The 12,368-nt window shown below is 36.6% G+C and overlaps 1 protein-coding gene across 2 annotated transcripts; it reads right to left on the bottom strand.

Annotated features, from left to right (window-relative positions):
• Window positions 1-438: 438 nt before the first annotated feature.
• LOC145086848 (uncharacterized) lies at window positions 439-6,079 on the bottom strand. 2 transcript variants are annotated; one of them, XM_079024683.1, is made up of 13 exons: window positions 4,214-6,079; window positions 4,093-4,138; window positions 3,776-3,999; window positions 3,152-3,254; window positions 2,861-3,050; window positions 2,464-2,711; window positions 2,236-2,397; window positions 1,913-1,968; window positions 1,720-1,832; window positions 1,526-1,554; window positions 1,225-1,353; window positions 879-1,138; window positions 439-783 (listed from the first exon to the last, which is right to left on the bottom strand). In XM_079024683.1, exons 7-13 carry the CDS (start codon window positions 2,305-2,307, stop codon window positions 741-743), a joined length of 702 nt encoding a protein of 233 aa, XP_078880809.1. In that variant the 5' UTR covers window positions 2,308-2,397; window positions 2,464-2,711; window positions 2,861-3,050; window positions 3,152-3,254; window positions 3,776-3,999; window positions 4,093-4,138; window positions 4,214-6,079; the 3' UTR covers window positions 439-740. The 2 variants fall into 2 exon arrangements, with proteins under 2 accessions (XP_078880809.1, XP_078880810.1); XM_079024684.1 differs by lacking the exons at window positions 3,776-3,999; window positions 4,093-4,138; window positions 4,214-6,079 and adding an exon at window positions 3,361-3,497.
• Window positions 6,080-12,368: the final 6,289 nt, after the last annotated feature.

Genomic DNA, 12,368 nt, shown 5'->3' with positions numbered 1-12,368 from the left:
GGCGGCTGTCACCACTGCTGTGACAGTAGCTTGGAACGTAGTTGAATCCATTTGGAGGATTGGTGTCGTACCGGTGGGTTGGTTACGTTCTTTAGAGGCATGATCTGCTACATGTCAAGAAAAGAAGCTTGCGAGCACTACTAGAAAAAAGGCCTTTTACGACGCTCATTGCGCGTCGTAAAACGCTCAGACGACGCGCAAATGCGCGTCAAGGAAGGCCCTGTCATAACGAGAGACGACGCACATTTACAACGTGCATTTACGACACGCAATGCGTATCATTAAAACCGCTGTCAAGAAAGGTCATGTCATAAATGAAGATGACACACATTTATGCGTATCATAAATTTTATTTTCATTTTTTAAAAAGATTATTTATTTTACTAATTTTCAAATTAAATTTGCCTGTCATGTCTCATAATATAAAATAAAATACCATATACAAAAAAGACAATCCATTGCACAAAAGTTAATGTCATACAAAATACAAAATAAAATACAATAAATAAGAAAGATAATTCATTGCACTAAAATGTCAAATACAAATAATCATCGCTAACTATATAACCTAATACTACATTGCTATTAAGGGACATCATCATAACTTAGTGAAGGTCTTGGAACAATGTTCTCATCATCAACTCTTACACCAACCTTGCTTTAGTAGATGACTTTCACACAATCAATATTGAAATAGATGTTGCCCGGGCCACCATAGATGCTGCCTGAACTTACCGAGCTCAATCTTCCACTGTTTCCTTCATCTCTGCTAACCTCTTTCTCCTTCAAGAACACAAAAGAAAATGAAACCATGAAAATATCACATGAAGTTTAATATCCTCATAAAATGAGATTAGGATTGAGGGAGTTGAAAGTACCTGTATTCTTCGAGGAAACAACTATCATTAAGATCATCTTCTAAATCTTTGAGTTCTTCTGTCTTGTTATCAATCCGAGATTTGGTTTTAGGTTTGGAATCTTCATCTTCTACAGGAGTGAAGGGATCGGGTTTGAAGGCAGAGGGTTTGGGAGGTAAGTTCCTGAGTTTTCTTTGAATATCATCCCATTGAGTTGATGCTCCTTCAACATCTTTGTAGACAAAGTGAAGATCAGCTTTATCACTTGGCTCCCAAGATCTCTGCATGCATAACGAATAATGGGTATTAAGACTTAAGAGATTACATAATAAAAGTGATAGAATCTGAATTACAATATAGATCATACCTTCATATCTCTTTCCTGCCCATCAAAAGCCATTTGTAGTTTCAGCTGACTTCTTTTCGTTCGTTCATCAGAGATCAAATTCTTATGAAGATTTTGATCTTTCACAAGCTTTTTGTCTTCCGTTTTGAACTTTATTGAGAAAACAAAAGAAAATGTCAAAATTTAATTGATATTCACACCACATAGAACACAGATAAAAGATATAATATGATCAACTTTATATCATCAGAAATAGTTTTTAAAAGAGTCATGTTTCCATATTACAGGTATCTTTAGCAGCTGCAAGAAGATGGTAAACTACCTCTGCACCATCTATCTTGCATGAAAAACCTGCATACAGTGAGAAATTAAGTAGTAAGTTGACAAATTAAACAACATTCAAGCATATATTTTCCAGTGAGAATGTAAATTTATGATTTAATATTCAAATAAACATAATTCAAGTAAACTAACATTTCTAGTTTGTAGCCATCTTCTCTAGAGCAAAATAGCAACCTGGTTGGTCGTTATTGGAATCTGCATCAACATCTGCTATCTGAGGTTCAACATCGCCTTCTTCTTGATTCTCTTCTTGGAACTCGGTCAAATCAATCTCAGTTGACTCCACACTACAGGTTCCATACATAATTAGTGATACATATGTTTGCAAGCTATTACTATTCTACAAAAATTAATAAACAAAACATGCCTGATTACTGAAGTTTTTAGAAGTCTTGTTGCTAATTTAACATGGCGAGGGTGAACCTGAAATAGAATACACACAATTTGGAGCTAACTTAGCACATAAGTCACAAAAGAGGAAACTAGGACATGAGAAAACATTTTGTATATGTTTGACAAGAGGATAAAAATTACAATTTTTTGTAACACTTAAAAAGATGAAACAAGAAACTCCTTCTCTGCAAATCATTAAAAATTGCAAAACACTTAAAAAGGTGTTTGTTTGCTACAAAAGGATGCAAAGACCAAGACAGGACATCACATAACTGGTTTCTGTTAATTTTTCTTTACCTCATCATTGAGGTGACACCTGGAAATTGCCTCTAAAAGTCTGATTAGAGCCTCTAACTGTCTAACTGTCATGCTATATGCAACTCTACTTCCTGGAGTTGTATCTCCTCTAGGAAGAGCAACATAAGAATCAACCAAAAAATTTCTTGCTTCTGCACTTAGCTGCATTAAAATTGACAACATGTTAGAAAAGATAAGATGATAAGATGATAAGAAAATCAGACAGACCTTTGGCTTTTTAGAGTTGGCAACTTAAATGTAACACTTGAGTTGTACAGTGGTGAAGGCAGGAGCAACATCATTTTCATGCTTTTGATGAACCCTCACAATGTGAGAGGCGATACGATGATAAGAAAATCATCACTTTTGATACTGACAGTAAAAAGAAATTAAGAAAAATAGAAACTTGCCTGATGTAGAGTTTTGTAGGGTAGAAAGTGTTTGTATTATACTCCATTAACCCACGAGCTAAAAACCTTCATACATCAACCAATTAAAACAAATCCAGAAAGAACAGAAGACAATAAATTATGGCATCCATAACAAAATATATTGTTTTAGGAAATGACATGCACATTTGAAAACCAATGATGAACAAAAATGATTTTAACAGCTTGTAACTTACCCATACTCAGCATCAGTGAAAAGAAATGGATTTGTAACAGCTGCAGGGGGTGGATTATGTAGAAAAGGGGATGGATCGAAAAATGGAAAGAATCTAAGGGTTAATCTTGGAATTTCTTTTGGTACTAAAGCAATCAACTGGTTCGTAGACCTTTCAACAGTTGTAGCAAGAATCTATCTTCTTTGATACTCTTAAATAGTTGTCAATATATGAAACAATGGTTAGCATAACAACTTGAAGTTACAACTTACAAGCCAAATAGAAACATAAAGTAAGTAACTTTTGACATACCAATTGAAGAATCATCTATATAGCTTCTAACTAAACTGAGTGGGGCCACATCTATGACAGATAACAAGTTCTCACTAACCAAAGGCACCCAGAAGAAGGAACCCTGCATAGAAGATGATATAATTGGTTAAGTTCAAACTTCAAATTGTATAAACAATAATATAAATGAAGGGAAACGATATAATAACAAAAGTTAAATTAAGTTTAACCTCTGTGTAGTTTGAAACTCCATTAGAAGAAGAAAAAAGAGACCTTTCATATGCACAACATATACCTAGAATCTAAATTAGGCATGCATGAAGCACAAACAATGATTTTAAACATAATAAAGTCACAACATAAACCATAATCTAATTCCATTCTACATGAAAGTAACCTGACCAAAAGCATAAATTATAGCATTAAAATGTAGAGCACAAAAGTTCAATCAAATCATGTCTCAGAAGCAAAAGAAGAAAGAAGAACAAAAAACCAAGCTGAGGTTGTGTGGCTCTGAACTTATGTGCTCCTTCAACCACCATTTTACAAACCACCTCTTGTAATAAAAAGAATACGACATGTTTAATTTGAGTAGCAGTAGACATGGTCTACTAAGAAAACCTGCAAATAAAAAAAAAATCAAACCTAGTATCGATGGCAGATCCGTGCAAAAGAAGAGTTGAGGTGTCAAATTGAGACAGGAGAAGAAGACGTCGACTTAATCAAACCTAGCATTCCTCCTGTCAAAATGATCAAACTCATGTCTCCTTGACGGGCAGCGCGTAGGTCAGCGACGGTGGCGGAGAGGAGAGATGGGTTGGAGGAGAAGGCGGAAGTGCGTGCTTAGGTTGATGGCGAGCATATGAACCCTTCAAAGGCAAATATAAAGTATCCATTATTTATTCATTACTCTTACAACCCCTTCAAAGGAAAGTATAAAAAGTAGTCAGAATTTCTTTTACCTGAACCTGGTGGGTTACTAATGCCATTATGCCCTTCCAGTTTACCCTGTCATTTATGCAGCAAAGGGCTTAGACGACGCTCTGTTCAACCATAACAACCGGAGCAAGAAAGAAAGCATACCTTAGTTCAATCCGAGCTAGGGCTTGTCAGAATGACAAAAAAATCACGAGCAGCATCTTCGACACTGTGTGGGATGAGAAGTTGTAAGGCCCTAAATCGTCGGCTCTAGGATAGAAGTAGATGGAGCAGGTAAGTTCTTCATACTTTCCGATTAGATGTCGCGAATTCAGATTCCAGCGGGTGCAGGTGAACGAAATTGCTGTCGATTTCTTCTTGGTGTTTCAATGGCGTCGGGAGGAACATCGTCTTATGATTGGTCGTCAATCGGAAAATTTTGTATGTTTTTTGTTCTGATTTTTTTTGGGTGTTTTGCTTTTCCGGGGATTTGTTCCCAGGTGAACGGAATTGCTGTTGGTTTTGTGTCTTCTGGTTCGGCTTCCTGTTGAGATTTAGGAACTGGAAGGGATTGTTGTCTTGTTGTCCTTGATCTTCTACTGGAATTGTTACATAGTCCTTCTAATTTCGAAGAGCTAATAGGTCGATGGCAGAGGAAGGTGTGAAAAAGATGCGACGTTGGCGGAGGGTCGACGATGGTAGAGGGTCGACGACCAGGAAATAGCACAAAGTGGTGGTCGGAGTGTGAGGGGAGTAGTTAGCGGTCGATGTGGGAAGGGGAAAGAAGTGTCGCCGATTAGGGTAAAGAGGGAAGTGAAAGCGGGCTAGGGTAAAGAGGGAAGTGAAAGCGGGCTTTTCTAATTTTTGGGTTTTTCTTTTTCCCGCTTATTACCAAAGAGCGCGTTTCATTAAAAAATATAAAGCGACATGTTTAGATGACGCATATTTTATAATAAGTGCCCTCCGTGTTTTTTTTCTAACATTTATTCTAGGGCACGCAAGAATGCGCGTTCTAAATCCTTCAAATTTCTAGAGAGCTGACATTATTTTCAAGTCACGTGCTTTTGCGTATCATAAATCACTGCGTGACATAAATTGTGTGTCATTAAAGGTCTGTTTTCTAGTAGTGGAGCGATGATGGTTGCCTCTGGATGTATCCTAAATGTTTATCTATGCATTAAGGTTTCCCGTTTTGCTATCTGACTCTCGTTGATTCGACCCACATCCCCATGATGTGGTCCTAGAAAGAATAGAAAAAGATTTGAACACAATAAAGTTCACATACAATAAGTTTACGAACTCCTGGTTGCTCAGCTCATCGGGCTGGCTGAGTAATTCTCATATTTTCCTCGGCTCTTGACGATATGGAGATTTGACTATAAGGGTAGTTTCGAGGATCAATTCGATACGAGATTCAACTTGGCACTCAGAAGAAATCCCTAGAATATCTTTGGGGAAGACATTGGGAAAGTTGCAGACTTCGAAGATGCTCTCAAGGTCTTTAACTTCTTGCGTCTCATTGACAACATGAGCCAGAAATGCATAGCATTCTTTTCGTAGATGCTCCTAGCCTTCGACACATGAAATGATACTAAGGTTCGAATAGACTTATCACTGAAACTAGTGAGGACTCTGTCAGAAGGAAGATTAAGACGAATCGCTTTCTCGAAGCAATGGTCATCGGCACGATGGGAGACTCATTCGTCCTATGTCGATTAGGACATTGAAGCTTTTCATGGAGACTGATATGAAATTGATGGGGGAAAAGGAATAATCGTCTAAGCACATCTTATGATTCATGTTTTGAGGACAAAACAGTGATGGGACCTTGATAAAGTTGCTCAATTTGAATGCTACCGCTCCAAGGTATACTTTTGACAATGATAATCTTTGACTGAAATATAATAGTTGCCACCACTGTCGATATTAAGATTACACAAAGTTTGGAAAAATTTGACCTAGGAGTACGTCTACAACATACCAACAGAGGAGCAATTTGACAACATAAAGAACTAGCGAACACTGTAAGAGAAGAATGTCTACAGAGAGAGGATCTACTTAGAACATAAATAGTATATATATATATATATATATATATATATATATATATATATATATATACTCATTTCCTTTCAAACCTTATCTACATTCTTATTTCTTTCTAAATAAATGGAGCAAAACCAAAACACCTCCCCATCATCAAACCCAAACACAACCTTGCCTGTCGGGTTTGCCGGTTATGAAGGTTATTTCAACCTTTTATCGACTCAAGGCTCATCACAGATCTCATACCAAAACGCAGCTTTCAACCCCGCTTCACCGCCACTACAGTTTCCCAACTCACCTTACTTTCAACAAAATCAAGGCCGTCAAAACTCAAATTTACAACAAAATCTTTTCCCTTCTTTTGCTTCGATGCAACAACAAACCAACCAACCATCGCCTACGACACAACAATCGGGTGAAGCGGAAGCGGGAGGTAGTAGGAACAAGAAAGGGAAAGGGAAAGGATAATCAATAGCGGTAGAAACAGAAAATGCAGACGTTCCACAATGGTGAACACCGGATGAGGAATACGCTTTGACGGCGGCTTGGTGTGCTACTTCAAAAAACGAACTTTGCGGAAATGGAATGAAAAAATGAGCTTATTGGGGGGGGGGGGGGTGCTCGACAAGTTTAACGCTATTTTAAAGAAAAATTTGTATCGCAACAATGACATGTTGAGCAGCAAATGGGGTATGATAACTAAGCGATGCAACAAATTCAACGGTATTTACAACTGGCTTGAGGCGCAACAACAAAACGGAACCAACGACTTCGATTTGTTCAAATCTGCTAAGGAACAATATCGGGTCGAAATGGGTCATGTTTTCGACTTTGAAAAATCATGGGAATTGTTGCAAACGGATCCAAAGTGGAATAAAACGCCTATGTCGTCGGAGGTTCAATCCAAAAGGTCTCGCAATTTTAGCTCGGTCGACGCGTCGGACGCACGGACTAACATCGACCTAAACACCGATGACGATGAGATCCCGGATGATATCCAAGAGATATCCCCACCACGAAGATCGCCTGGACGCGACAAAGCGAGGCACGCTGCAAGACATGCGGAGGAAGTGGAGACGAGAGCAAAAGATGCGGCGGAAATGAGAGCAAAATTCGACGAGCACAATTTATTAATAAAACAAAAAAATGAGTCGAAACGTCGTCATTTGGAGTTCCTGGAAAGGCAGGCACGGGAGAAGCAGGAACAAAAAGATAGGGAACTAATGACACATCAGTTGTCAATTCTTCGGACAAGCGATGAGGGTTTAGCGCCTGCTGATCTAGCGGTGCTACAAGCGATGAAGGAACAAATTAGGAAAAAAATATTTGGGTTAATTAGGATTGGTGTGGTTTTAGTGGTAATTTGAATGGTATTTTAGTTATTAATTTAGGTTTAAAATTATGTTTTTTTAATTGTAATCGGAATTTTAGATTTAAAATATTATGTATTTTTTTGTTTTTAAAATTATATGTTTTATAAAAAAATATATTAGTTATTAAAAAAAGAAAAAAAGAAAAAAAAACAAAAGCCAAAAAAAAGTAAACAAAAAAACAAAATAGTAAAAAATAAATACAAAAAATAAAAATATTTATTTTCAAAAAGTTGGTGTTGCATATTGTTGCTCATTTCCCCACTTTGTGTTATAACACCATTTGCTTATGTGGCATGTGAAGTGGCACAACTTGGTGTTGCACCTTGTTGCCCACATCCAATGCTCTTAGGAAAATGACACAAAAGTTATTAGCGTTTCTTTTTTTTTTTTTGCAATTTTGACACTGTATATATTTTTCTATTACATTTAAGTCATAATAATTTTAATTTCTTGCATTCTGACCGGTTAACCGGCTTTCTTCGGATCACACGTTTACCACTGTTGGAATGGCATGATGATGTGTAAGACGCGAAAAAGACGTTAAAAGGCGCTTTGCGATTTTTCGATTTTCTGACTTTCTCTCGAATAGCAGCTTAATTTATGAACGGCCATAACTTTCTCACACAAATTATGATTTGATGAACTTTATATCCACAGAATCTTCCCAGAAGAACTACAACTTTCTTTTTATAATAATTCATTAGTAACCTTTACTGTTTATACCACCTAAAATAATTTCTTAGATCCACAATCAAAGATGATCCTAGGTCGGTTATCTTGTTATAATTATATAGTTTACTATCTTCCTTGCATCTATACTTAGATAATTAAATTCATTTCTTAAACTTCTCCATAATGAGTGTCAAGGTATCTCTACTCCGATTCTTACTTTATCAGGCTTATCTTTTACTTAAACCCTTTACACTTATTCATTGCCTTCTTAGACTTTATGTCCAGCTTCCTTTCTATTAATCATACTTTTATCTTATGAGTACTTTGGGCTTTAACCCCCTTGTATGTCCACTATGTACTGTCGTCTTTAACTATAATCCTTACATTCTCATCACCAATCCTTTCATAGGAATGATGATCAACTTATCTTATCTTAAGATCATACCTTCCACCAGGAAGTCGTTCTTTCAATTTGCATAACATGTATTCCTACATGTTATGCTTGTCGCTCGTTCGATTCATACCTTAAATCTCTTGGCTTGTTATTTTACCTCACAATAAGAATTCGGAGTATTAGGGACGACGCTTTTTGGGACGACATAAGCAATAGCGGCGACACCAGAGTAGACGCGCTTGATGTCGCCGCCAAAACCTCATTATCGTCGCTATTACTGACATCGCTAAAGATAACCACCGGTGATCCGTCGGAGATACGTTACTTTCAATCGTGACCCTTGGTTTGGCAAATAATCCAACGGATAGGGTTTGTTCCTACGATAAGGCATTAGAGACGACCCCTTTAGCGGCGACACGTCGCCGCTAAAGGTGTCGATCCGTTGACTCACCCTTAGACCAAATCTGGCCCTACAATTCCTACCCAATCCAACGGTTGGTAATCGCCAAAAAGTGCACGTATGACTCCCTCCATTTTGTCGCCGCAAATAGCCCCATGTCGCCGCTATTAGCGTAGCCCTTTATGTTCCGGTTCGTCTTCCCCAGACGAACATTTCCTCTCCTTTCTTTCACACCGGCGATCTGCAATTTCTGTGGCGACTCCCACCGCTCTCCAACGCTGATTGGGCTGCAAACTCTTCTCCCACCACCGATTGTCCTCCAAAACCGAGTCCCACCGGCGGTATAACCTCCAAAGCGACTGCCACCTCCAATTCCGACGGGACCTTCGATTTCGTGCTCATATCTTCGGCGAGGTTAGTTTTCAGGACCCAATTGTGACTGCATTCTTCTTTTAACTCACATTAACACCACCAATTCTTATTTGAAGTGATTTGTTTTTTTTTCGTTCCAGCACCTTCACCACGACTAAATCTTCACCACCGTCTAGCTTTCATTTTTCCGGGCAAAAACAGGTTAGTTTGATCAGTTTCACTTGATGGAAACTGTGAAATTGTTTATTTTGAAGCTGTGAAATTGTTTATGAAGCTGTGAATGATTATTTTGAAGTTGTGAATGATTATTTTGAAGCTGTGAAATTGTTTATGAAGCTGTGAAATTGATTTTGAGTGTGAACTGTGAAATTGTGAATTTGATTATTTTGATTTCTTTGGATTGATGGAAACTGGAAACTATGAAATTGTTTTTTTTATTTCTTTCAATTGTTTGAATGTATGTTTCAGTTGATTAATTTGATATGTTTCACTTGTTGATCATGTATGAATTGAGTAGTTTATATGCATTCACTTGTTGATCATGTATGAGTTGATGAATTTATATGTAAAATTGATATGTATATATATATATATATATATATATATATATATATATATATATATATGTGTGTGTGTGTGTGTGAAACTATTGTATGTTTATCATGAATTTGTATGTAAAATTTAAGAATATTCATATGATTATTAGAAATATATTTTATTCTATATTAAAAAAATAAAATAAATACATCATAATAGATAATTTTTTTTCTATAAGCTAATGAAGAAACATTGGTCAAAAAGGTTTTTAAAAGAAAAAGAAATAAACCATAATAAACTAATTAAATAAATAACAAATATATAATATCATTTAAAGTAAAATTTTGTAATAAAAAAAATTAAAAATTAAAACGCTAAATCTACTAAGTTATAATTATTCAAAATAGAAAAATAAAAAAAATAAATTGATAAATAAAAATTGGTCAAAAAGGTTTTAAAAAGAAAAAGAAGAAGAAGAATAATAAACCATAATAAACTAATTAAATAAATAACAAATATATAATATCGTTTAATGTAAAATTTAATAATAAAAAAAATTAAAAATTAAAACGCTACGCTAAATCTACTAAGTTATAATTAATCAAAATAGAAAAATAAAAACAAAAATAAGTTGATAAATCAAAATATGAAAAAAAAAATACAATGATATAAATAACAAATATATATACTATCATTTAAGGTATCATGCTATAATAAAAATAATAATTTAAGAAATATTCGGTTGTTATTTTCTCTTTGCTTCTCGATATATGTGTATTACATGATTGATTGTTTAAGAAGCCTACCCTTGTGAATAATCTCCTGTTGTCTGGTTTTCTATTCCATCTGATTGAGCGGTTACTCCGAGTAAACACTAAAACCTAACTTATGTTTCAGTTACAACATGTCTATTGATAAAACGTGGACTACTATTGAAAACCGTAACTCTACCTTGTTCCAACAAGGACTTGAATCTTTTCTCGAGAGGTCCAAACCACATGTCGATAACAAAGGTCAAATTAGATGTCCGTGTAACAAATGCAATGTCAATAAATTTATACTACTAGCCATAATGAAATTCCATATACTTCAACATGGTTTTAGTCCACATTATATTATATGGAAGTATCACGGCGAAAATACAACTCACCCGGTTGTCGAAGACATACCGCGTAGTAACGAGATGGCCGATGTTATTTATGATGTTATGGGAGGTGTGATTGAAAATGATACCAACTGCAACGAAGGGAACCTAGATACAGACGGTAGAGGTGTTGATGTTGGATTTCAAAAGCTATTAGAGGAAGTCCAATTCAAATTATATCCTGGATGTTCGTTTTCGTCCCTTGACTTTTTAGCAAAGCTGATGCATATCAAGGTGATCAACAAATGGACTGATAGTTCATTCGATCAGCTTCTTGAGTTGTTGCAAACTGCATTTCCTGAAGGAAACAGGGTCCCCCGTCACATTATGAAGCAAAAAAGACACTTAAAAAGATCGGCTTAGGTTATGAGTCAATACACGTATGTAAAAATGACTGCTTTCTTTTCTGGAAAGAAAACGAGTTGTTGCAAAAATGTCCAGTTTGTAATGAGAGTCGGTGGGTTGATGAAAATACAAAGGGTAAAAAGGTGGCTCATAAGGTTTTACGATACTTTCCCGTGACTCCCAAACTACAACGTTTGTACTGTTCAAGACACACAACTAAAGATATGATTTGGCATAGTACCGGACAATCCAAAGATGGTACGATGATTCATCCCGTTGATGGTACTTCATGGAAAAAATTTGATATGAAGTATCCTGACTTCTCGAGGGAACCCCGAAACGTACGCTTAGGGCTTGCTGCTGATGGTTTTAATCCGTTTGGTAACATGTGTAATCCTCACAGCACGTGGCCTGTCATACTCACCACTTACAATCTTCCACCATGGCTATGCATGAAAGAGTCATCTTTCAGGTTGACCTTGTTGATTCCTGGCCCCAAAGCACCCGGGAAGGACTTGGATGTGTTCCTTAGGCCGTTGGTGGATGAGTTGAAGCAGTTATGGAGTTTTGGAGTACGTACTAAAGATGCAGCGACAAATAAATTCTTCAATATGGAAGCGATGTTGTTATGGACAATAAACGACTTTCCCGCTCGTAGTAGTTTATCCGGTTGGATCGGACAAGGGTACAAAGCTTGTCCGACTTACAACGAAGACACCCCGTCATACCGAGTATCAAATAAAGTCGTATATGTTGGTCATCGCCGGTTCTTAGATGCTGACCATCCATGGAGAAAAAGTTTGGACTATAATGGCAAACATGAGACAAGAGGTCCTCCAAGAAAGTTTAGTGAGGAAGAAATACAAGCGCAACATGCTCGTCTATTGTTCCGTCCACCGGGTAAAGTAGCTGCTCAACGAGCTGGTATTAAGAGAGATCGTGAGGATTTCGAGTTGAATTGGTCCAAAAAGAGCATATTATTTGAACTTGAGTATTGGTCTTCTCTAGAGCTGAAGCACAACTTCGATCTTATGCAT

Source organism: Lactuca serriola, chromosome 2 (assembly GCF_051521515.1).
Source record: "Lactuca serriola cultivar US96UC23 chromosome 2, Lser_US96UC23_V15, whole genome shotgun sequence".
Classification (NCBI taxonomy): Eukaryota; Viridiplantae; Streptophyta; class Magnoliopsida; order Asterales; family Asteraceae; genus Lactuca; species Lactuca serriola.
Note: the sequence above shows the minus strand (reverse complement) of the source record. Positions and strands in the feature narration are given on the sequence as shown.